At 40.0% G+C, this 26,539-nt stretch overlaps 1 protein-coding gene across 1 annotated transcript in view; it reads left to right on the top strand.

The window, feature by feature from the left end:
- The window catches only part of CPB1 (carboxypeptidase B1), a gene marked incomplete at both ends in the record, with an annotated part of 33,578 nt that extends 12,425 nt beyond the window's left edge, over positions 1–21,153 (top strand). The window contains 8 exons of the mRNA XM_080695543.1: positions 25–124; positions 212–313; positions 1,162–1,263; positions 4,628–4,738; positions 4,828–4,918; positions 5,850–6,052; positions 18,643–18,727; positions 20,966–21,153. Coding sequence (XP_080551669.1) covers positions 25–124; positions 212–313; positions 1,162–1,263; positions 4,628–4,738; positions 4,828–4,918; positions 5,850–6,052; positions 18,643–18,727; positions 20,966–21,153 — 982 coding nt within the window. The remainder of the gene's footprint in view (positions 1–24; positions 125–211; positions 314–1,161; positions 1,264–4,627; positions 4,739–4,827; positions 4,919–5,849; positions 6,053–18,642; positions 18,728–20,965) is intronic.
- Positions 21,154–26,539: the final 5,386 nt, after the last annotated feature.

Genomic DNA, 26,539 nt, shown 5'->3' with positions numbered 1-26,539 from the left:
TAAGCTTGCTCTGGCTCCTTACAGGGTATTGATAAACAACCTGAGAAATGCCGTGGAGGCGCAGTTCGATAACGGGGCACGTGCAACCGGACACAGTTATACCAAGTACAACAACTGGGAAACGGTAGGCTGTGTGCACGATTTCAACAGACATTACTTTGGGAAAAGAACCGGTAATAGCACATTAACCCCTCTATGTTCCCTTTGGTAGATAGAGGCTTGGGTTAAGCAAATCGCCGAGGAGAATCCGGATCTCGTCTCTCTCAGTAGCATTGGAACCACATTTGAGGGACGCACGATGCACCTCCTCAAGGTAATTATTTTAACCGTGACCTTGCCGTGTCTGAGGGCTTTAAATCAGTGAATCCTAATGCATTAACATCTGTTTCACAGACACACTTATCCCAAACAGTGTTATAACTTTTCCTGCCTATATCCCCGGGGAGTCAAACAGATTCCCTGGCTTCCTTTATCATATGTGGATTTTCAAATCATTATTTTGATTTATTCGAAAGACAAATGCAATAAAATAAGAGAAGACCTATAAATTTACCCACATTCCTGTAAGCAATGTAAATGTTCATCTACCTGGCTGCAGCTCTTCTCTCCCAGCTGTTGTTTGCAAACCCATTTGCTAAAGAGGTTCATAAACTTCACGTTTATCAGACAACATTACAAAGCGCATCAACAGTTCGTTTCTGCCACACTCTAATGCCATTTTTGTCATGCAATTCTAATGAAGGAAATAAAAAGACGAGAAATAATGGAGAGAAGGAAAAAATCCTCCAAGGTTAGCAACAATCATGATTATTTCTAATTACTCACCCAGTTGTCTTGGTCATGTCACCTAAAAACAGCAGCTGAAAATAACCTCCACGTGAGCGCCATTAAGCGGGGTAATCAAGCATCATCCGAAAATATGAGCTTGTCAAGCTTAATAAAAATAATAAACAGCCATGTAAGCTTTCAGCTCAAACATTGTGAGTGTCTGGAGGCGAGAACACACTGTGCTAGGATTATGTTTTAATTTAATCATAGGATATATCACTTGCTGCTGTCAGGTTTCACCTGTTGAGTCCGAAGCCCAGACGGGTAGTGAATGTTAACCCCTGAGTGCCAAGTGGTGAACCACAGTTTCCCTTTTCCTTCTGTCCTCTATAGATTGGCAAAGCCAAATCTAATAAGCCTGCCATCTTTATCGACTGTGGTTTCCATGCAAGAGAGTGGATTTCTCCAGCTTTTTGCCAGTGGTTCGTGAAAGAGGTCAGTATATACAATAATTGTGAGCAAGGGGAGATTTGTTTTATTTTTATTTCAGCCGGGCATGGTGGTGTGTACCTATAATCCAAGTACTTGGGAGGGTAAGACCGGAGAACTACTGGTTCAGCCTCAGCAACTTAGGGAGATCTTGTTTTTGTGCGATTGGTGTTGTTGTTGTTATTGTTTTAAAAAGGCTATGGTGTAGCTTGGAGGTAGAATGCCCCTGCATTCAGTCTCCAATACCAAAAATATACATATATAGTAACAGAAAGATATCGTTTTATATTTCAATTAATTCCTTACACCCTGGCTACAATAAGAAAGAATTTCCAGCCGGGCGTGGTGGCACACGCTTATAGTCCCCGCATTTGGAAGGCGGAGACAGGAGGATCGCGCAGGTTGGAACCCAGCCTCGCTGGCTTAAGAGACCCTGTTTCCAAATAAAAATATAAAATAGGTCTGGGAGTGTAGCCCGGAGGTAGAAGGGTTTCCAGAAAACCAAGTACCACACACACACACAAAAAAAAAAGAATGTACATAATTCCAAGTTCCTGGTTTTCAAAATTAGTTTCAACTTTTACCAACATCTCTTTCTAAAGCAAATTTTTAAAGCAGTTAGAAAATTGTAATTTATATGAATTTCACTCATCTAAACTTTCTCACTCACTTTTGGTGGACAGGTGAACAGCTAGCATAGTGAATAGCACTTAAAAATTAATGGTCAGGGATAAACCACCAACTTGATCATTATGTCCTTCCTGATAAACTTAACAAACTTAAGTTTTAAAATATCCTTGAATCTATGCTGATATAAATGGATAACATAAATAAGAGGGAGAGAAGAAATGACTATTTCTTGCAAAAGAATTAAAACTAGCCAGGCATGATGGTGCATGCCCATAATCTTAGTACTTGAGAGGCTGGGACAGGATGTTTGAAGGTTTGAAATCAGCCTCAGAAATGTAGCAAGTTCCTCAGCAACCTAGCAAGACCCTATTTCAAAACAAAAACAAAAACAAAAAAACAAAATTAAAGAGCTGTGATGTAACTCAGAGGCAGAATGCCACTGAGTTCAATCCCCAGTTACCAGTACCACACAAAATAATAATAATGATAATAATAGTAATAATAATTACAATAAAAATAACATGTATATAAAAAATGAATGAAAAGTAACATCTTTAGAATACTGCAATAATAATAATTTCAGGTAAATCCATAGAGGAACGCAAAAATTACTGGGTGAAATTTTAAGGAGAAACAAGATATTCATGGTCATGAATTATCTTCTCCCCAGTACATAGAATTACAAAGAGAAGCCGGGCATGGTGGCGCACACTTGTAATCCCAGTACTTGGGATGCTGAGACAGGAGGATCTTGCAGGTTTGAAGCCAACCTCAGCTACTTAGTGAGGTTCTCAGCAGCTTAGTGAGACCTTCTTTCCAAATAAAATATAAAATAGGTCTGGAAGTATAGCCCAGAAGTAGGAAGCCCCTGGGTTCCATCCCCAGTAGCGCACACACACACACACACACACACACACACACACACACACACACAAAAGAATTACAAAGAGAAACTTACAGAGAAAAAGACCAAGCAGAAACTACTTTAACCAAGTCATCAAGGTTAACATCACCAGAGGATCATGCCCATTTCCCTGATATCCTACACTGAAGAGATACCTCACCTTTTTGATATTCCTCCCCAAAATGTAGAACTTCCTAATCAAAATAAAAAAAACTTAAAAAGATTTAGACAAGCCGGACATGGTGGTGCATGCTTGTAATCCCAGTACTTGGGAGGCTGAGACAGGCGGGTCACGGGCTCATGGCCAGCCTCAGCAATTTAGTGAAGCCCTTCATAACTTAGTGAGACCCTGTTCCAAAATATAGAATAAAAAATAGGACTGAATGTATAATTCAGAGGTAGAATACCTTGGGTTCAATGCCAAGTACCACACACAAAAAAAATCAGACAAACTCATGTCGATAAAAGACTAAGAAAGACTGAAGAACTATCACAGATCAGAGATAGCTAAGAAAAGAGGATGTGCAAAGCCCATGCAGAATGCTAAATGGAGTCCAGGACAGAACAAGACATGTTAGTGGAAAAACTAGTGAAGTCTGAAGAAAGTTGAACGTTACCCAATGGTATTCCACCCATTTTAATTTCTTCACTTTGATAATTATACCATGGTTATATAACATTAGGGAAAGCTAGGGGTGCAGGGTATATGGAATTCCCTATTGTTTCAGCTCTTTGCAACTCTTAAAATTTACATGGACATACTTTAAAAATATATTAATATTATTATATAAAACCTGTTTTTTATGAAGCACTTCTGTACTCATTTGCTATAATCTCGATTTCAGACATGTTGTCTATCCAGGGAGCATCACTGTAAAATTTACCATCTGCCCTTCATAAGGAAAAAGTTCATTTTTATCATTATCTCTGATTCATAGACCATTAGAAGAACCTGGCTCTACAGCTCCTCCAACCAAAAAAGCACACTTTTCATCCTCTGTTATGATAATGAATATATAGAGATTCACAAAAGGCATATCAGAGCTTTTTGCATATAGAAGCCTTATGTCTTTTAAAGGGCATTTAATTACGCCTAGATTAGATTTAAATTTAACAAGACGCTGATGCAGAGGGCCTGTGGTTAAGAGAACATATCAGACAAGCAAAATGTCCTTTATTCTTGATGAAGTGTCCACATTCTCTAACACAGAGAATTAGTCCTTTGATGAGATTTCTGTCTCAATAAAAAAAGGAAGAGAAGACTTCCACCAGGAGGTAGCTTGGAAGGGTAGGGAGAACCCCCTGATGATCTATCCATGGAATTTTAAGGAAAGGATTATCATTCCTCTTCCATGTGAGACTCTCCCTCTACTAAGATCATCCATGAGAGGTTCATAGAAAATAAATAAATTTCTAGGTGACATAATTAGGAACATGCGTGGCCGCCCACCGATATTCCTTCTTACTGGGACTAGGTCTTTCACTCAAATTCTTTCAATAACAAGTCACCGCAGTTGTTATCTCCAAGGAAGTGAGTACCTGTATCTTTTTTTTTTATTAAATCTGCATTCATCTCCAGAGAAAACAGTTAAAATAAAAAGTAATAATTACATGAGGTATGTATGGGTAAAAAGAGAAGTATCCTAGAAGCAGAGAGAAACCAGAAACAACAATTTTAAACAAAATGTCCGTGATGATTTGCTGATGGCTCTTTAAATATCAAAGTGGCTACCTCAGTAGGAAACACGGCATTCATTACCCAAGTCCACACGCCCCCGGTCTAAGTTTTAGCAGCATCATGAAGTCTATAAATTCTGCTTTGCCGTTCACATACAGGCTGTGCGCACCTATGGACAAGAGATCCACATGACAGAACTTCTCGACAATTTGGACTTTTATGTCCTGCCAGTGGTAAATATTGATGGTTACGTCTACACCTGGACCAAGGTATGTGAACTCATACAAAGAGCGACTGATGAAACTAAAAAGAAACTGCTTCCTGTAGTGTTTGTCCTAATCATATAATCCACCTGCAGAACCGAATGTGGAGAAAGACCCGCTCTACTCGGTCTGGAACTTCCTGCGTTGGCACAGACCCCAACAGAAATTTCAATGCTGGTTGGTGCAGTAAGTATCTGGCTGACCATTTCACATCCAAGAGTTGAAAATACAATGGGGGGAAATGGCATTTGAAAACACAAGAGAGTCCAAGATCAGAGAAATTATAAAATTTTAGATTTTAGAATCCTATATTTCTAAAAGCACAGATAATAAGTAGTTTATTGATTCACTTGACAAAAAAAAAATGTTTTCAGCACTCTCTTGAGCTGTTTACTGTATTAGATGCTAGAAATATAAGGCTGAACAAACCAAGAATAAGCCAACTACTTGTAGGAGGTGCAGTCCAGAGAGTCAAATCTAATGAAAGTCTAGAGACAGTCATTGAATAAATAATTATTGAAACAAGATTGTGATGCAATTAAGAGTCATCATAGAGCCGGGCGTGGTGGCGCACGCTTGTAATCCCAGCATTCGGGAGGCTGAGACCGGAGGATCGCGGTTCACGGACAGCCTCAGCTACTTAGTGAGGCCCTCTGCAACTCAGTGAGACCCGGTTTCAAAATAAAGAATAAAAAATAGGGCAGGAGGTGTAGCTCAGAGGTCGAATGCCCCTGGGTTCCACCCCCAGACCCACACACACAAAAAAAGAGTCATCATAGTAGTAGTAACAGAGAGTTTCTCATTAATATTAGTTTGGACCCGACTTACTCATTTTCTTACACTATATCGATCCCATTGTAGAGTATTCTACAAGGACATAGTAGTGATTTCATGTGCAACTTCTTACCATCCCAACCTGAAATCACACCACCCGAATCTCATGGCTAAACACATACACACTTTATAACCCATGCATAGTGGAGAATAATTATAAGGACTCCCGTGAAAACAGCTATGGCCAACTTCCTATTTTTGAAAGTCAGAAACATTCCAGTGTCATTGGTGAGAACTTTGGTAGGTGACTGAGCTATAGTAATAACAACGTACGTATTTTCAGAGGTTGGAGCGTCTCGAAGCCCCTGTTCTGATACATACTGTGGACCCTCTGCCGAGTCTGAAAAGGAGACCAAGGCCCTGGCTGACTTCATCCGCAAGAACCTCTCTTCCATCAAGGCGTACCTGACTTTCCACTCCTACTCCCAAATGCTGCTTTATCCTTACTCCTACACAGAAGAACTGCCAGAGAACAATGTGGAGCTGGTAAGTAGGCATGGCTGTCATTGGGGAATTTCACTGTTGAGATTGTTCAAAAAAGTGATAAGAACAACTTCTAGAAATTTCTGGGTTTTTTTTGTTTGGGTAGTAGAAAAATATTTTAAAACTACATTGTAGATTTATAAAGAATCTAGAGCTGGCTGGGTACGTTGACTTTAAAAAAAAATAGAACTGTAATCAGGGGGCAGTATCCTACATGTGGGCTAGTCTTCAAAATTATAGTAGTTCTGTTTCTTCTGACTTTATCACAATACTGATTCAAAGGATGATCTCAGATGTATTGGGCATAAAACAAAGTTTCTTGCATGATCTTAGTCAGAGTCTCTTTCCCAAGTTGCCCTGAGCCGGCTTAATACCACAGAGCACAGCAGTCGTCCTTAGGGAGGTGCCCCATTTGACTGGGCTATGTTTAGTCATGAGACCCTGAAGTTGCGTATTTCACTCTCTGATCAGTTAAGACACAGAAGCAAATCCATCCGTGAGCCAATGTCAGTGAGTCTTTCTCCATGTAGGGAATACTGCAAAGAGCTTTAAGTACCTCTGACTAAAAAAAAAAAATCGAGAAATAATCACAAATATTTTGAGTTTTATAACATTTCACATTAACAAGCACATCAATGCATAATTTTTAAAAAAAAACATTTTGCAATCCATCAAACAATATATTTTTTTAAACTTCTGAAACATCTGGCTTCCAGAAGTTGAAACCAGTGATCTACAAGAACAAGCATAAGATTTAAAGCATTTCAGTTACAGCCCCCCAAAAAAGAGTATTCCACTTAGACAATGACATAGATATTTGGCTCCCCTAAATTCATGAACTTGAAGGACCAGAAACTGAAAACTGTTGTTCTGCGCTCTCAGATTCAGACTTTCGGAGACCGAATTTTAAAATAATTTAATGCTGTAAATATGTCATGAAAAAGCAAAACTGCAAAACAGCCAAGTCACTCTCCTAAAAAACTGATAGCTAATAGTTGGCTAGAACCTTTATTAATATTTTTTGCAAAAAGCTTCCCATTTTCCCTATCTGTGGCCAAAAAAATAAAGGAAAACATGATTAGTAGAACCATTAAATATTTGATTTTCCAGTTAGGCTCCATCTGTGCATATTCCCAGGGAGAATTCCCAGTCCTCTTGCACCAGAAATGAGCATGATCTAATCCCAATTTTTGTCCTAAATTTCTAGCCACCAGAAGGAAGGAAGTTGGGATATATGGTTTTGTTCATTCACATGAATTTATTTAAATTTTATATCATCAGAAGAAAAAACATAGTCATAATAACTAAACACTAACAAATGAAAATATCAAGACTATAATTATAAAACACTCCAAGTGTATCAATAATAAAGATATCCAGTTTGCTTGATATCTACTAGTTTTTGACAAAAGTACCGCAAGACTAATACCAACCAAAAAGCTTATTCTATGGAATCAATTGTTTCCACAAATGGGCAATACCTTCCCTTACTTGGAAAATAAATTTAAGCCCTTTTAGTGCAAGGATAGTTTGGTGTCCTCTGCTGTAAACAATAATATCCTAGAGTCTGGACTACTGTAAGTTGTCAAACCATTGCTAAGCAAGGAATCAAGGAATCTTTGCCTTTGGAATCCTGTGACTGTGTTTTGCTACATTCTATGAGAATTTTAGGCAGGAAAATACCTGTGACTCAGAGGTAAAGAGGCCATTTGCAGGTGCTCCAGCAGATCATGAGAATCATGGGAATCATTTCTTCATTTAAACTCTTCATAATCAGGAGGTAACAGTAAGAAAAATACTGTTCAAAGTCTGTCTCCCAAAATTCCTTTTAAATTCTAATTAGCAAAGAAGAGGAATAAGCTGAATTCTGTCGATGTAAAATATTCATCGTCTATTCTCAAAAAAAAATAAAACATGACACAAAACAATCTTATTTTGAAGATTTAGTTAATGCTTACAAACCAGGCAGAAGTATATATCATTCTTTCCTTCTTTAAAGCAAAAAAAAGATACATAAAGTATAAAACTTGATCAGATTTATATCGCATTCATCGACTTAAAAGTTACTTTAGCTTCCAGAACTTTCCAGTAATTAAACTTTTGCTTGCTTATCTTAAAATAAATACTTAAATGTTGTTAGCAATTTATCCTAGGGTGAGTGCAGCTTGAATCATTCAGTATCTAAATTAATTTAGACACCCTAAACCAGTGTAATATTTTGAGTAACTATAGGCCCTTTCAACTTTTAATTTGTAATGAGAATTTCAAGAAGAAAAAATTATACTGATCTAGAAGGATAAATTTTTTATCCAAACTAGTCTCTCCATATTAATTCTTTAATAGAGAAATGTGACTCTGCTAGAGAAAACAGAAAGGAGTAGAAGATTGATAAGATGAATTCTTAGAACCATACATTAGAGATAACTAAGAATTTTCTAGAAGGGACACAATGAGAATTTGTTATTGCACATGATTTGGCTAGTCATTGATGTATATATGATTTTTCTTATCTTTATACTTATAAAACTTATAAGATTGTATCTGTAGCAAAAAAAAACTGTCTTATCCTCAAAGAAAAATAAAACTCTAGAATCAAGAAAATTATTTTGTACTTACATTAGCGTTTTCAACCCAAAATTGGAATATACTATAAGCAGAAATCCTTTGATATCAGAATAACGATAAAAACTTATGTGAGTTCATCTCTGTGGATCTTACATGTAGATTGTTGTTTGGTAACTGTTTATATCATGAGACACAGTTTAGCAGAAGTAAGAGACAGAAATGCAAAGATCAATGAAGAAAGTAATTATGTGAATTAAAGAAGTAGGCAGGAAATATGCCTTCAGTAGAGCAGTACAAAGTACAGGAATAAGCCAGGCACAATGCCGCACACCTGTAATCCCAGTACTTTAGAAGGCTGAGACAGGAGCATCATGGGTTCAAGGCCAGCCTCAGCAACTTAGTGAACCCCTCAGCAACTTAACAAGATCCTGTTTCAAAATGGAAAATGGAAGAAGGATTAGAGGTAGACTGCCCCTGAGTTCAATCCCCAGTACCACACACAGACACATGCATACACACACAAAAAAAAAAAAAAAGTATAGGAATAATCTGGACATGGTGCCACACACCTGTAATCCCAATACTTGGGAGACTGAGACACGAGAATCACTCATGGGTTTGGGGTCAGCATCAGCAACTTAGCAAGGCCCTCCGCAGCTTAGTGAGATCATGTTTCAAAGTAAAAAATAAAACAGGACTGAGAGAATAGCTCAGAGATAGAATGCTCCTAGGGTCAATCCCTAGTAACACACACACACACACACACACACACACACACACACACACGAAGTACAGGACTAATAAGCATGGCTTATATGTATAATAGTTGTCATTTTACAGACTACTTTTTGCTGCTCTATATTGCTTACAGAAAGAACTCAAAGGGCACCCAGTTTCCGGTGGCTACGAAGCCCTACACCAAGCTCCTCAGTGCAGACGTCACTAACATAGTGCTACCACTCTCTTCAATGGAGATGTTAAGGCTCAGAAAAAAAGAATGTATTTACCTTTCCAAAATTCTAAAAAAAACTGCATGATTTCATTATTGTCAGAGGAAATCCAAACAGAGAGTACAAAAGGCTCCCAAACCCAGCCCCATAGCTACGTTCATTGAGTGTGAAGAATCTCCCAATCTTCAGTCCATTTCCTATCCACCAAGATGCCTACATGACACTGCTGTTGATGATGATGATGATGATGATGATGATGATGATGATAATAATAATAATAATAATAATAATAATGCCATGTGAGACTAAAAAGCAGGAAGCCAGAAAAGTACCCAGCCAATAAGCATCTTGTCTGAGCAGGAAGCAGAATGTGTGGCAAAGTTTCCATAAAGACTTCTGCCGTGGACATTATTAAGGTCTCATGTGGCCACCCTGCTCCACAGCCACAGGGCTTTATAGCTGGAACATCTTAGAAATCCTCTTATTCTGTCCCTCATTTTCCAGCTGAAATAATGAAAGCCTGGCTAAGCAGACACTACTAGTCAGGGAAGCCCTGGGTCTAGAGCTACTGACTCCTGAAAAATTGTCTGGGCTGCCCCAATTTCCAAACACACATGCACACACACACACACTCACACACACACACACACACACACACACACACACACACACACACACACTTATGAAGCCATATTTTCTGTGGCCCATTTAACTATTTTTCAGAAAAATATTCATTAAAAAGATGTCTTTAATCCCACAAAATATATATAATGACCTCAGATGCATTGCTAAGCAGTTACACTACTTATCTGACATGACTGATTTCTCAGGACCCAGTCTATAGGATTCTGGCCCAGTCTTTTGAGGAGTGTATATTTAAAATGTATAAATATATAAGATGGCAGTAACCAGAAGGAATATGAAAGTCTTTCTGAAAAATTACTGAATGTGACAAAAAGATAGAAATTCCCTTCTAAAGTCAATACCTTCCCATCTAGGGCACATCATTAACTGAAAACTTTAGGTGTCCTAAAACTTCAGCTGAAGTTTTAGTTAATTACCACCACCACTCCAACCAAGCATGGCAGCAATTAGAGATAAACATAAAAAATCCAAGGGCAGAAAGAGTGTGAATAGGAGGCAGATAATTGTGGGGCCTCGTGCAGATCCCCGCAGCTGTCACCACATCCCTGCCTAGAGGGACAAGACCACACAGTCCTCTGTCAGACAAGCTACCAAGAGCTACTGTGAGCAAGACCCAGAGAACACAGTAATTGCTTCAGGAATTTACTCAGAATTCTTAACTTTGCATAAAAGACAAAAAGTTTTAAATGACATAGCAGAATGCCTTTGGTTAAAGAAACTGGTGGCTGATATTCCAATATCCACTTTTAGTGACTTTTTGGCCTGAAGGATTTCTCCTATTAGTCCTGGTCAGGACTTGACTTAGCAGTCAGACATTCAATTTCCATTAAGTACCTATTAAGTGTCCATTATAAACCATGGTGCCTGCCAAGGAGAACTTAGGATCTTAGTGAAATTATGAAATTCAGGTTCCAAAAACCATATAAGAGAAGGACAGAAACTGGGAAATTTTTTTATGCACAGTTATAAGAATTCAGGGAAAGGGACTGGCAGTGTTTGCTGAAGCTATCTTATGAAGGCTGTGGAGAAGAGAGGAGATTTGTTCTGAGCCTTGAAGTGTGGTCAGGATTTGGGTAACAGAGAAAGAAACAGGTTAAAGAAAAAAAAGAATCAACAAGTATACAATAGTAGGATTGAAAAGTGGAGTTGAAGAGAGGTATAGAAAGGAGTCGGTCTGTTTTCAGCGTTCTTGCTAGAGAAGACTGGGGGATGACATTTGACCAAGAGGGTGACCAGGTGCAGGGGCTTGAATGTCACATGAATCCTGTGTCTCCACAGGACCTGGAGCCAGTGACACAATGAATAACACTGCCAGGTCCAATGGAGGGTCCCAGCTTAATATGGATTTCAATAATAATAATAATAATAATAATAATAATAATAATAATAATTTTCACTATAAGTACGTCCCAACTATTTCATGAGACAAAATTATACAGAAGAAAGTGTTAGATGAATTTGGTTCTTATTTCAGATCCCCCCCCATAAGCTAAGTCTCCTGAAAGGCCCTGGTCTGACCAGTTAAGCTACCATCCCCCTCTGACCACACCTGGTCACTTACCTGGGAGACCTGCCCCCTCCTGGTGCCCTTGGCCAATCAGTGAAAGGGACATTTCCCGCTGACCCCGAGCCAATTACCTGGCCGCACGACCCCCTCCCGTGGGACTCTAGCCAATTAGTTCAAAGGGCATTTCTCCTAGCCTATTAGCCCCCAATCTGTAACCCCAAGCCCCTATATAACCCTGATCCCAGCACATGCTCCTTCTCTTCCTGGATTCTTCCTTCTCTTCTTCTTCTTCTTCTTCTTCTTCTTCTTCTTCTTCTTCTTCTTCTTCTTCTTCTTCTCTCTCTCTCTCTCTCTCTCTCTCTCTCTCTCTCTCTCTCTCTCTTTCTTCCTTTCATACCAGCCCCTCCAATAAATCTCTTGGCTGCAAGGTGGTCTCTGGTGTGGTCAAACTTTGTCCTTTCAGAAAGTATTCACAGTTTCTCTGAAATTTAAATCTAACTGAGCTTCCTATGTCTAAATCTGGCTACCCTACTGGCAACGTGAGATTTTTAATAAGACTGACCTAGCAGAGATGTGTAAGAGACACTTGCAATGTCCCCAGCAGAGGAATAGGTGTTTAGAACACTTTTAAGACCAGCTGTCTTTGGTTTTAATTCTTTTCCTAAAAGAAACTCATATTTGCCAAAATATATTTTTTTCTCACTTTCCATTCAACTAATTTTGACACACCACCACCACCACCACCACCACCACCACCACCACCACCACCACCAGCATTCCCACCTCAAAAAGTCATTTGGCAATGCCTGGAGACAGTTTTGATTGACAAGAATGTGGGCGTCTCACTGGCATCCAGCCGATGGCAGCCAGAGGTGCTGATAAACACCCCACCATGTGCAGAACAGCCCACACACAAAATACAAAGAATCACTCTCACTCGGCCCAACAGGTCAAGAGTGTCGACACTGAAAAACTGCTTTATATGAAGATAAGAAGAGAGTTACATTCCTGGCCAAAGGCTCTTGGCTTTTATAGGATCTTATACCTTTCCCCCCACACCCCCAAAAATAATGTACCATGTTCTATGATCTCACATGTCAGCGACTGGTACCTCCTTATGATTCAGTATTTGTTTATATATATATATATATTGGGGAGAAACTCCACTTCCACCAAAAACAAATGAAAAACAATTCTCTGGACTGCAAGAATCAGCTGACTCACCTTTCTCTTAAATCTTAAGGAGACAAAAAATATGTGTACAGATCAAGCCAGAGAAGAGAAAAAAAAAATTGTTTCTGTCAGGGAGAACATTCCAGCACTCCTGGTGTGCTCTACGAAAACTATATAGGGCTGCAGCTCCTACAACTAAGGTTTCCCCGATTCCTGTCCTCTCTGATCCCAGGGCCTCCTTCTGCTCAGAAACATATTTGTTTTTTTTTTTATTTTTTCAGACTCAAATGCTTTCTCCTCAGTGTCTGCTTGTAGACTTTATGAGCTTCCCCTCTTGTGCCAAAATTACAAAGGTTCCATTTTCATCGGTCTCTTGGTGGAGGGTATGCCTTATCACAGGACAGTAAGGAAGGAAACCGTGGTTAATGATCATCCTGAGGTTCCATTATCACATGCATGCACCCACAGGGGTGGTAAAACTCAGGACTTCACCTTAGAAACAAAGCTCTGAAAGAAAAGTTTCTTTGCCCTCCGATTGGGGCTTTTGTTTTCCTATGCTGTAATAATGGACGGATGGAAGATTTTAAAAGTTAACTCCTGTCAGGATTCTGGCCATGCTTGTGGAGACAGGGATGAGGATATGTGTGCTGTCATGAATCAGGGCTTCTTTCTCATGTGCTACCTGGGAACGCAGGTCAGAGGAAAGGGACACCCTCTGCCTCTTCATCTCACCAGGCCCCTGGAGCCCAGAGCCCGGGGCGACATTACTCTACTTTTTCCTTTGTCTCTTGGGCTTTGGGCTAAATATGACATTTTGGACTCTTTGGGTTTTTTTGCTCTGGGACCAAGGCCTCTTTTTAAGGAAGCCAAAAGTGAACATGCATAAGATGAGGTAGGAAATTCATATCTAAAGATTAATAAAGGCTGCCCATGTTTGGCCTTGACTGAAAGCAAAGTTTTGTCTGAGACCGATTTATATTTAGCTGCCCTCTGTTCTTTACAATTGGTAAAAAGCAGCTCCGGCAATGCTTCTTTTGAAGTAGTCAAAGGCCACGGAGAGAAGAGAAAAAGAGCACAGGATTTAAAGAAAGAAGAACCTAGCCCAAGTCAGCCCCTTCTGGAGCCCGGTGGCCTTGGGCAAGTTAATTTATTCTCTCTGAGTTTTGAGTCTTTCATTTGTAAAATGGGGATAAAAAATACCTAGCTCTTATCAAGAGCTCTTTTTAAAGCATAAGGTTCTATGTAAATGTTTAGTTCTTATTTTGAATCCATTGAGTAACACACTGGTTCCTCAGAGTTGTGGGTTCCATGGAAAAGCATCATTCACTGGAACTTCGAGACCCCTGCTCTCTGCTGGTTTGGCTCATTGGGTCTCTAGAACAGCTATTCCAGCCAGTACCTTTGGGCAGGAACATGTAGGGGAAAGGTGTTAGCTAGCTTGCTCTAACATTTTAGCAAATGCAAGCTTCTGCCCCTTCCTCTCTACCATTCCTAGCAGGGGTCAGCCCTCCAGCTGGGCTGGAAACACTCCCACCAAGCAGCTCTCAGCCCACGTGGCATTCCATTCCCCTAGAAAATTCTGTGTTGAAATGAGGACAGATAATGTTGGGAAGATAAATGAGTAACACTTGTGAAGTTATCTGAGCTCTTCCAAAGAAAAGACCCACAATGATTCTGGGGGATTTTTGTTAAGATAATTGGAATTTAAAATATGATATTTTCGTGGATTAATGTCGGTTCAGACTTCTTTTTTTTCTTTTTTCTTTTTTTTTTTTCTTCTGTCTCTTGGCTTTAGAGGAGCTCAGAGATAGAGCCCAGAGACTCTCCTTTTTCTTTCTTTCTTTTTTTTAAATTAATGGAAATAAGTCAAGCATAAGGAAAATGTCAGTGTCTAAATGCGGCCACCCATCAACCATCACTCCATGGTCCCCTGCCCTCCCCATTAGCATCCTCAGTGTGCACTCAGGTGGGTCATTGTTCAGGCTTTGTGGAGCTCAGCACATCCCTACCCAAATCTTGCCATTTATGTTACCCCTAAGCCCCAAGTACTCAGTTTATCAGTCTCTGCATGGTACTGAGAAATCCACTGAGGGTACAGCAGGGACAGGCAAGAAACCCTTTCCAAGGAGCTCAGCTTTGGGGAGAATAGATACAGACACAACTGACTAAAGCCCAAAGTCCTGGGAACTCTGAACCTTCCAAAAGGAAAGGGGCTCAGTGTTCTTCAAGGAAACGATTCCTACAGAAGATTAATACTAAAAATGAATCTGAAAGAACACCAGAAATTCTCCCTGTAAGCAACGAAAACACGGCTTCTAGGAAAGAAAAAAAGAAGGATTCCCAACATCGTGGAAATAGGGCAGGAAAGGAAAAATGTTCAGGGAAGTAGTTAAGGAGAACCTACCTCCGAAGGAGTAGGAGGATGCACCAGTGAGAGAGAAGGCTGAGACTAGTCCACAGTCTTCCTTTTTCCCAAAAGAGCGTTGAGTTAAGCATACTTGAGTATCTCAAGTATGAGTTGAGTTGTTAAGTTGGGGAACTCCTATAATCCCAGTACTTGGGAGCCTGAGACAGGAGGATCACAGGTTCGAAGCCAGCCTCAACATTTAATGAGACCCTCAGCAATCTGTTGAGACCCTGCTTCAAAAAAAATAATAAAATAAAATAAAATAAGAGGGCTGGGAGCATGATCCACAGTATCACAAAAATTAAAAGAAAAAGAAAAGGAGGTTGGACTTCAATAGAAGGTGATAGAGCCATTGGAGATGTGTGACCCTCAGAAGATGGTCAAAGATGACAGAGGGCCTGGGGACCGGAAAGCAGAGGCTGAGGCCCAGCCAAACGTTCCTTCAGTGTGCACCAGAGAGTGGAATAAAATAACAGGGTTTTTGAGCTAAAGCCAATTAGCTCTTGCCTCAGCATCAAAGACAAAGCCACCATTTCCAAAAGGTAGATGCCCATGAAGGCTGAGAGAGCAAGCCCTTGAGGACACTTGACTTCCCACCCCCAGAGCGTGGTTTGAAGAGGACTGTTTTTTTGTGTGGCTCTCACTGCACTCATGACTAAACTGCTAAGTTGATAAGTCAAAAGAGATAACAGATCACGAGTATGTCAGAAATTCAAATTTTCAAATTGTGTGTGTAGTACTGGGGATAGGACATAGGAATGTTCTACCTCCGAGCTACTCTCTAAGACCTATTTTTTTTTTTTATTTTAAAACAAGGTCTCACTAAGTTGCTGGGGGTCTCACTAAATTGTTGAGGTTGGCTTAGAACCTGTGATTCTCCTGTTTCATCCTTCCAAATACTGGGATTACAGGCATGCACCACCACGCCCAGCTGAAAATTCAATGACTAAATAATGCATTATTTAATGCTGACAGACTTGAGTGAAAATCAACACATGGGATCCATGGATAACAACAATAACCATTCAATCTTCTATATAACTGCATAACTTTTCATGCTTGGGACTTTTCATGTTGAAAAATTGACACATTTGGAAATAACACAGAAGAACTACATTTCCACTGATTCAAAATAATATTTAAGCTGGGCATGGTGGCACACACTTGTAATCCCCACACTTGGGCGGCAGAGGCAGGAGGATTGCGCCAGTTCGAAGCCAGCCTCGCTGGCTTAAGAGACCCTGTTTCCAAATAAAAATATAAAATAGGTCTGGGAGTGAAGTCCGGTGGTAGAAGGGTTTCCAGGAACCCCAGTATCACCATAAATAATAATAATAGTGATAATAATAATAATATAGTAATAATAATAATTATTATTATTTAGAGCCAGACATGGTGGTGCACACTTGTAATCCCAGCATTTGGAAACCTGAGACAGGAGTATTGCAGTTCAAGGACAGCCTCAGATATTATCTAGTGAGGCCCTTTGCAACTTAGTGAGATAAAGAATAAAAAAAATTAAAGAATTAAAAATAGGGCTGGGGGTGTAGCTCAGAGGTAGAAAGCCCCAGGGTTCCATCCCTCATACCACAAATTATTATTATTATTATTATTATTATTATTATTATTAATTATTTAGGACTTAATGGGGAACAAAACAGAAATAAACCCTGAAAAAGGAAGCTATGGAAGGAAAAGGGATTTTTCTGGATGAGAGGTTCTTCCTTCTAGAAAAATCACTAACTAGATGGTTAGTGAACACAAGTTAAAGAAGCCGTCAAGAATAGTAGAGAACATAATGTTTATCTAACAAAGAACTACTTGCCACATCATGTTTCAAATCCCCGAAAGATGGTTTTAAATCCATCCTGAGCATTAGGCAATGTTTACAGACTGTTCTAATTCCAACTGAAAATAGGGCTTACCTACCAAAGAGTTAAGCGAGCATCTCAGACTACCATCATGGTCACAATATGGCTAAGCAGCAGGAACAACACATTTAGACCCCAATAATACAGATACCATGTGGTAAGAGAAAGGATGTCTAAGTTTGCCAGCTTGGAAAGAGAGAAACAGAGCTCTTAAATGTCCAAGTTGCTGATCTAAAACTCTGAGAATAAGAAATTAGTTCCAGGAAACTAGGTTGCATCATTTCAGTGGACCAGAACAGAAAATCATGACTTAAATTTTATGACTCTTTAAATTTTCTAATTTGCCACTTGATTGATGAAGCATTCATGCCTTGAGAGCTGGAATCCTTGAAACCTTCAGTTTTCTCCCTAGTCAGTTTAACATTAGATTCTCTCCAACTGATGTTAATACTAGAATAAAGAATAAAATTCCTACTTTATGAAAAAAATCAGATTTTTTTATTTTATGTTTTTTTGTTTTATTGCCAACCTCACGGTTTCTCAGGCATATGTACAAGAAGGAATTGTGATGCCAAAGTATGAAATATAGCAGGTTTCATAACCAGAATGAATTATGGCGAATTCTCCTGTAGTAAACAATCCGTTTTTCCAGTCTGTGTTCCCCAGTCAGCTGAGCCAGGCCTTGCTTGTCAAGTGTTGCTTTAAACAAGTGGGGTGTCAGGGCAAGGCAGGGTGCCTGGGCACAGACAGCTTGTCGCTTGTCGGATGAGTACGCAGGGCTGGAGGGTAGTGGTTCTTATGAGAGTGTGATGCCATGCTAAGAAAAAAGAATCCATGTAAGTGAATGCTTACTACTTTTTATTTTTTTATCCTGGAATTCAAACGTTCTGCATTTTGAAACAGAACAAATGTTTTCTTAATTTTTCAGTCTAAAAAACCTTTCAAGCCGAAACTATCCCTTCATTGCTGGAACTGCCAATTCCTAAGCCTTTCTCTGCTGGTGCTGAGATTACATTAACTCTCTGATCACTCATACGTGTTGTTCCTAATGCTACTGACCTAAGCCCATCATGACTCAATCTTGGCTTTATGCCTACCATATTGCCAGGTGGGTTTTGTTTTGTGTGTGCTTTTCTTGTGTTTGATTTTTGTGCAAAGAAGTAGCCAACCTCTGCACACACCCACGAAGACACCCTTACAGGCTATATTTTGCTTACAAGCTCTGGAGACTAGCTACAAGTCCAGAGTGAGCGATTGAGGATGGTGTCTGGAAAGACATCCTATCACTTGAGTTACTTGGATCATATGATTGAGCTCCCCGGAAAAATGGAAGTAGGAAATTGGAAAAGTATAAAATAATAACCCAAAGTGTGGCAGGAATGTCTTCAACGTCTTGAAAATCATGTACAGGGTGTGCGTCTGTTCAGCTGTGCGTGACTTATTGATTTACTTACTCGTTGCTGGTTCTTTTGCAGAATTCCCTGGCCAAAGCTGCCATAAAAGAACTTGCCTCCCTGCATGGCACCAAGTACACCTATGGCCCAGGAGCTACAACAATCTGTGAGTCTTGGCTTTAGAACCCTGCACGTGCCCCATGGGTCAACAAATAATTCCCAGTACATTTCTTTTCTAATCATTTAAAGCATGTAGCTTTTGCCTCATAGTGATTTTACTATGAGATGTGTAATCATTTTCTGTTTGAAAAAAAGAGAGGGAGAAATATCCTTTCACCCCACAGAAACATTTGCTCTCTGTATATCTCTATTGAGCAGCTACGACATGCAAGCCCTCGGTAGGTACCAGGAGAGAAAAGAGGGATGAAGAGAAGGGAAGCAGGAAAGAGACTAGAGCATCCTTCAAAAAACCCATAGTAGGGAAGCAGGCAAACGATGACAGGTGCTAAAAATTATGGGATGCACAAGGAGAGAACTCAGCCAACCAACCACCCTGCAATGTTTGAGATCAATTTTCAAGATGGTGGCACAGCTTTTTCTAGAAAGGTCATTGGTGGGGGGGGGGAAGTAAATGAGGAAATGTTTTGCTGGCTAGATGGGCTGCAGGTACTGGGGCTCCTTGTGGCACAAGCCACCTGTGAGGGGCAGATGTGATCCACTCAGCATGTGCCTCTACGTGGAAGGGACCCAGAGAAACAGCGAGGTGGAGGCTAGACCCCTGAGCCCTGGATGTTGCAGAGGTTAGATTTCTCCAGCAAAGCAAATTCTGCAGGCTCTATTCCCAATCTCTATTTATATTCCCTCTGCCTTCAAATGATTTTTTTTTCTGCCCAAGATCTGAAAGAAAGAGAAATATACACGAGAAAAAAATAATAATAAAAAGACCAGGTCCTATCATTCCAAGGGACCACCAATGTAGTTGGTTAGACTCAAGTCCTGAAATTTTGTTTTTCTTGGTGCATTGTAAACTAACATATACTGTGATGCCGTTCAGGGTGATGGAAGCACACAGGCACACAGTACTCACTGGGCCCTCCCCCATTCCCCACCCTTCCCCCCTCCTTCCTGTGCTCAGCCCAGCGAGTGCCCTTGGTGAGTTTGTGCCTGTATACCATGTCCATTGAGGTGTTGCCCTCTTCGAGTCTTCCTCCCCCTTATACCTTCCTCAGTTAGGCCACCCCTTTACTAGGGTTTCTCCTCTGTTCAAAGTCCCTCCTGTGTCCCAATTTCTCTCTAGCCTTATCATATGACAGAGAACATCTGATCCTTCACTTTTTGTGACTGACAAATCTCACTTAGCTTAATGTTCTCCAGTTCCATCTATTTCCCTGAAAATGACATAATTTTGTTCTTCTTTATGGCTGAGTAGAATTCCATTGTTTATGTTATCCCATAATTTTGTGATCCATTCGTCTGCTGATGAACCTTTCAGCTGGTTCCATAGGTGTTTCTTTAAGTTCTACATTGAATACAATTTTCAATATTTTCATTTTTAAAAACTGCTTTAATCTGACATTTTAAACTGCTCCTTAAAGGGGTTCTAGCAGAAATAATTCCCTTCCTCATATATTGTGAACCTCCTGTAGGCTTATTTAGACCAATCCGATTAGCTTTCTGTTTCCATAACACTGTAAACCTTTAAGAGTCAGGGACAGTGTCCTTCTTTTGTCCTGGCATTTCTAGACCTGGGCAGCTGGCCCACTGCTCAGTGAGGGCTGTACAGTTGTTAAATGAATACGTAAATGAATGATCAATGAATGAATGAATGAATGTGCTATGTGGTTGAGAGAATAAATTGTTGTTGAATTAATTGGTAACTGAATTAATGCCAGCTAGATATATGCGAGGCCCCATGTTAGACACTGAAGATAAAAAATAAAGATCCAGCCCTATCTTAAAGCTGCCTCTTGTTACCACTCAGCACAATCTCTGCAGGATTTGGATTCCTATCTCTTACCATTTATCAGGCAGTTTTCCTTACATTCCTGGACAATACACAAATACACATACTTTTCCTTGATAATATATAATATATATATAATATATATATATATTCTGTAAACAGATTATATACTATATAGTACAGTTTACCATAACATGTAAGCACATTGAGGATTTTATACTAAAATAAAGTTCTGGGATATTAATCATATCCCTCTCACAAAGTAGATCTAGGGTAAGATTGGACCAAGTTTTGAAAACTTTATGAGCCAGCTAACTAAAAAATTGCCCCACCCAGAATATTTTGCACAGCAAAACAAATGAAATTGTAGCGTTTGTTCCTGTTGCTTTAACATTCTTTCTACATTTAAGAATTTTTCGTTTCCTTGTTTGCTCATTGCAGATCTGGCCGCTGGGGGCTCTGATGACTGGGCTTATGACCAAGGAATTAAATATTCCTTCACCTTTGAACTCCGGGATGAAGGCTACTACGGCTTTTTGCTTCCTGAATCCCAGATCCGTGCAACCTGTGAAGAGACCATGCTGGCGGTCAAGCACATCGCTGCCTACGTCCAGGAGCACCTGTACTGAGAGAGAACACCCAGCGCTGACTTCAGAGCACTCCCGGCTCCCTGTTCTTCTCTGTCTTGAATTCTTAGCTTTGTTTGCCCAGAGGTTTTACTGGTCCTAACCTTTCTTTTAGGCCTCTGGGTCTACTAAACTACTTAGCTCCTTGAAAATTGATAACAGTAATAAAGCAAATCATTATAAATGGAAAACACAATAGCCTTTCTATCTTGGGGGGAAAGCGCCGTGAACAAATTAATGACCGAGTCGTGCACAAGTAATGTGTCACCCATAAACAACTTGGTCTTTGGTGACCTGGCCAACGCCAGCAAAGTGTACACCTTATAACGGGAGGTACAGAGTAAGAAGAAATGTACAGGGGAACGTGGGGCCATAAAACCTGGTGTAAAAGGAAAAGATGCCACCTGGCTTTAGCTTTATGGCTCAGCTCATCTCAGGAGGCTGAGGCAGGAGAATCCAAGTTCAAGGCCATCCTGAGCCACCTGGCAAGACCCTGCCTCAAAATTTAAAAAAGGCATTTGCTTAGCATGCCCAAGGCCCTTGGTTCAATCCCCAACACTGCAAAAGTACTCACCAAATAATGAGCTAATTGATTAATAATTAGTTATTAATTTATATCTAGCAAATAAGAGCTAGATAGACCACACAAAAAGAAACAAGAAGAATATCATTTCAGGACATACTGCAGCCTAGGAAGGGAGTCGTGATGAGCAGACACAGGAGCTCCTTGCCGGCCTGGGACTCCTCAGAGACCAGGGTAGTACCTGGAGGGTGGAGGGAATAGGGCATGGGTGCACCTGGACAGAAAGGCGGGACCACAATGGGCAGAATATGGGGGCTGTGTTTGAGGTTTGGCACATTGGCCTAAGAGCAATGGGACACAATAGAGACATGAGGTTGGAAATGACAGAGTCACAGTCCTGTGCAGAGAGCCCTAAGAATGTTAGGAACTCGGCGGGACTGGTGGCCAAGGAAACAGGCAAAAAAGAAAGAAAAGAAAAAAACCCAGGGCTTTCCCATCACACACAAGTTGATATTTTCCTGAATTATAACAGAATGTGCTAATGTCAAACGGTACCATACCAAGCTCACTTTTTTAAATAAGATAATGAGCCAGACATGGTGGTGCGCGCTTGTAATCCCAGCACTTGGGAGGCTGAGACGGGAGGATCACACAAGTTCAAAGCCAGCCTCAGCTACTGAGTAAGGCTCTCAGCAACTTAGTGAGAACTTGTTTCCAAATAAAGTATAAAATAGGTCTGGGAGTATAGCCCAGAGGTAGAGAGGGCCCTGGGTTCTACACCCAGTATGACAAATAAAACAAAACAAAATAAAATAAAATAAAATAAAATAAAATAAAATAAAATAAAATAGGATAATGTGCATTTAGGTTATCATTTGTGGGCATCTCGCTTTCAAATCAAGAACACAATGTTGATTCATTTTTTATGTAGCAGCAGAGAGGATAGAGGTCCATGTTGGACATAATAGGTTGAAATGGCTATAACACTGCTCTAATTTAAAAAAAAAAATCCTTTGAAATCACAACACTTTGGAAGTTGTCAAGCTGCAGAATGATTAATTTCACAAAGTGGACACTAGGTGGCAGCAGTACTGTTGCTACTGTTCTCAGCCATCATCTTCAAATATATCATTAAGGAGAGAAAAAATAAGTTCCCGTGAATTCATCAGAAGCATTAATGGCAATGAAAACTGGGTGTAAGTGATCTAAATTATCTTTGCCCCCTACTCTATTGGAGAGAGAACTTAACCATAGTTACCCAAGCGATATTACCTTGCTGGAAACATCATTCAATTCCTGCTTCCAAGACACACTGCCCTCCTGCCTCCAGTGGGTAACATCAACCACTAACTAAGGAATCCTGTTCCCCAACATATGAAAATCATGTAGATAAATCATAAAGATCCCTCCAAAATTCTAAATTGAGCATTTTAGAAATAGAAATTAGGGGCCAGGCGTGAAGGCACACCCCTGTGATCACAGTTTCTCAGGAAGCTGAGGCAGGAGAATTGCCAGCCTAAGCAACGTGGGGAGAACCTGCCTCAAAATAAAAAGGGCTGGGGATGTAATTCAGGAGTAGAGTGTTTGCCTCACATGTGCAAGGCCCTGGGTTCAATCCCCAGCATTGTATAAATAAATAAATAAATAAATAAATAAATAAATAATAACAGAAATATATGTGGGCGTTTATAAAATACCAAGGCATGTTGAAGGGGAAGAATAAGAAATGGGAAGCAGATGTGCCAATATTCTCATTTAGATCTCAGTGTATCTAAGATTTTCTATGCCTGAGCCACTTTCTTTTCTTTTCTTTTCTTTTTTTTTTTTTTTCCTGAAATATTTGCCTACTTTTACCAACAGCAGCTAGCTGACTAGGAGTTTCAGTTACTGCAGCTACACCAAGAAAAACAGAAAGGGCAGAATCTGCCTTAATCCTTCCCAATGCAGCAGAGCCCCGTGCCCTCTTGCCCAGCTGACCAGACTTCTGACACAGCCGGGTGAGGGGTCCAGCCCCGCCCAGCTGGACCTCCCAGAGCTCGACTATGAGGCGACTCATTTTCCTCCCTCGTTTGCTGCTCCAACTCTGAGAGCCAGGCCAGCCCTGGGCCTTTCCTCCAGCCCCATGCTCTCGTCTACCCACAGCAACAGATAACAACAGAAGAACAGCCTTGGAATCTTTCTCAAATGGTTTAGCTAGGAAATAGTAAGACTGATTTTCCAGTTTTATTTATGGGATTTCTGCACATCTAGATTTGGATGTCATGGATTTATCTGCTTTTGCAAGAGGACCCATACATGATCAAAGAAAGAACTTCTAGAAGGAAGAGGAGAACCCTGACCAGTTAATGAATTCATTTGGGAGCCAGATGGGGTTTGGAGGAGCCTGTAAGGCCACGCCACTGGAGCAAAATGCTACTCTCCCTCTACCCAAGCTGATCACACATCTATGTATTTGTTCAGAAAACCCACCTATGCACAACCAGTTAAGATCAATTTCTCTGCTACATTTACAGGGTAGCTCTGTTTTATTGGTAAGAATCCAACATCCAGCTGAGTGTGGTGCCACACACCTGTCATCCCAGTACTTGGAGGCTGAGATAAGATTCATAGGTTCAAGACCAGCCTTAGCAACTGAGCTAGACTCTCAGCAACTTAGTGAGACCCATTTCAAAATCAAAAAATAAAATAGGGCAGGAGATGTGGCTTGAAGGTAGAGCACCCGTGGGTTAAAGCCGGGCGTGGTGGCGCACACTTGTATTCCCAGTACTTTGGAGGCTGCGGCAAGAAGATCACAGGTTTACGGCCAGCCTCAGGTACTTAGTGAGGCCATCTGTAACTTAGACCCTGTTTCAAAAATAAAGATTAAAAAAAAAACTAGGTCTGGGGGGTGTAGCTCGAAGATAGAATGCCCATGAATTCAACCCCCAGTACTGAAAAAAAAGAAGAAAAAAAGAACACCCCTAGGTGCAACCTTCAGTACCACACACAAAAAACAGAATCCATTATCTACAACTAAAAGCAACAAACTTTTCTTTAAGCCTACCATTTATGGGTTGTCTAAAGGTGTTCTAGCAATTTCTTGGTTTGGATTTAATAAGGATAATTTTTTTTTGCCTCAATCTACTTTTTATTTGCAACTACAAGATTTCACGTAATTCTTCTAAACAACAGTGACATAAAATAGATTTCCTCATGTATAAATAACTTACATACTTTCCATAAAGTAAATGCTCAAAGATGCTAGAACACACCATCCACTTCTACAGTGTTTTCATATCCAACAGAGTTCATGCACAATATATAAATACTCAAGTCCAATATTAAAAATTCAGGCACTTGGATAACTTTAATAAAGTTTCTCAAACTATATCAATATATCTAAAGTACATAATATATATTTTTAATCGAGGGAATGGCCATGAGAATCACTGCCCTCCTCCTGTTCCATTTGGTTACCCAAATCAGGGAAGGAAAAATAGATCATGTCGCCCAATTCCAGTGACATGGGTACCACCTCCTGAAATGCACTGTGAGCGAAATCACTGGATTAATCCTCACAGGTTAATACCTCACTAGCTCCTTTTCATTCTGTTGATGTCATGTTAACAGAAAGATATATTATACCTTACTTTTCATTCAGAATTGAAATTTCATATTCAGTAGTAAAGTTAGATGGATCCAAACTTTCAAACTTATTTTTATAGAGAAGTTATTGAGAATAATCTTTCTTAAAAATAAGGAGAATTTTTGAATCCTATTAAATGACAAGAAAACTTCCACTTCTGTTTCCTAGTATATTTTCTTTATAGTGATCATGCTTAAACACCTTTAGAAAAAGCATAGTTTAAAATAAGTTGCTGCCGGGTGTGGTGGCGCACGCTTGTAATCCCAGCATTTGGGAGGCTGAGACAGGAGAACCATGGTTTGCGGACAGCCCCAGCTACTTAGTGAGCCCTCCACAACTCAGTGAGACCCAATTTCAAAATAAAATTTAAAAAATAGGCCAGGGGTGTAGCTTGGAGATTGAATGCCCCTGGGTTTCATCCCCAGACCCGCAAATAAAATAAAATAAAATAATAAAAAATAAAATAAGGTGCTCTTTTAAATGATAGCTAGATAACTGCAACTACTACAAAAATCCTAAGAGTGTAAAGCTCCGGAAAGATGGAAAATTATTGCTGTTTGAAGCATTCAACTTTAAATGGCTTTTGGGTTTTTTTTGTTTTTTGGGGTTTTTGTTGTTGTTGTTGTTTGTTGCCACCACGCCCAGCTAAATGGCTTTTTAAAGAGATAAGCTTAACCTAGGAAACATTATGGTCTTACATAGTCCATTCTAAAATGATATGGTGTCCAACAATTGATCTTACTGCAGAGATATGCCAAGACCTTTTATAAATCTTGATTCATGAACAGCAGGTTACACTGAAGTTGCCAAGAAAAAAAAAAAAAAAAACTCAACTCCAGAAACTCCATAATAGTCTTCAAACCCATCTATTGTACTTTCCAACACAGGCTCCATGAGATGAGGATGTCTATATCTCATTCAGAATCAGAGAACTATCAATACCTAACAGGTATCATAAATACAAAGAGGTACTTTTATTTATCATCAAAATCTTACCCTGAGTAATACCAGATCCCCAAATAAAATAGAAAGTGTCCTTCCTTCTTGTTTTAAAAGAAAGATACAGTGAAGCCCTCTTCACAGTTTTGTTCATGTTTTTGCCTCCTGACCAAGCTGAAAATAAAATCTGTGGGGAGGGAGGACAGTTCCTCCCACAAAACCGAGAGGAAATCAGCTGGTCTTCAAGATAAAGACAGAGGCTTAAAACCGGCCAAGGGTCTCGAGTCCTGCGAAGAGAAGCC

The sequence above is a fragment of the Muscardinus avellanarius genome (genome assembly GCF_963383645.1).
Source record: "Muscardinus avellanarius genome assembly, chromosome: 5".
Classification (NCBI taxonomy): domain Eukaryota; kingdom Metazoa; phylum Chordata; class Mammalia; order Rodentia; family Gliridae; genus Muscardinus; species Muscardinus avellanarius.
This window is presented reverse-complemented; position numbering and strand designations above follow the sequence as displayed.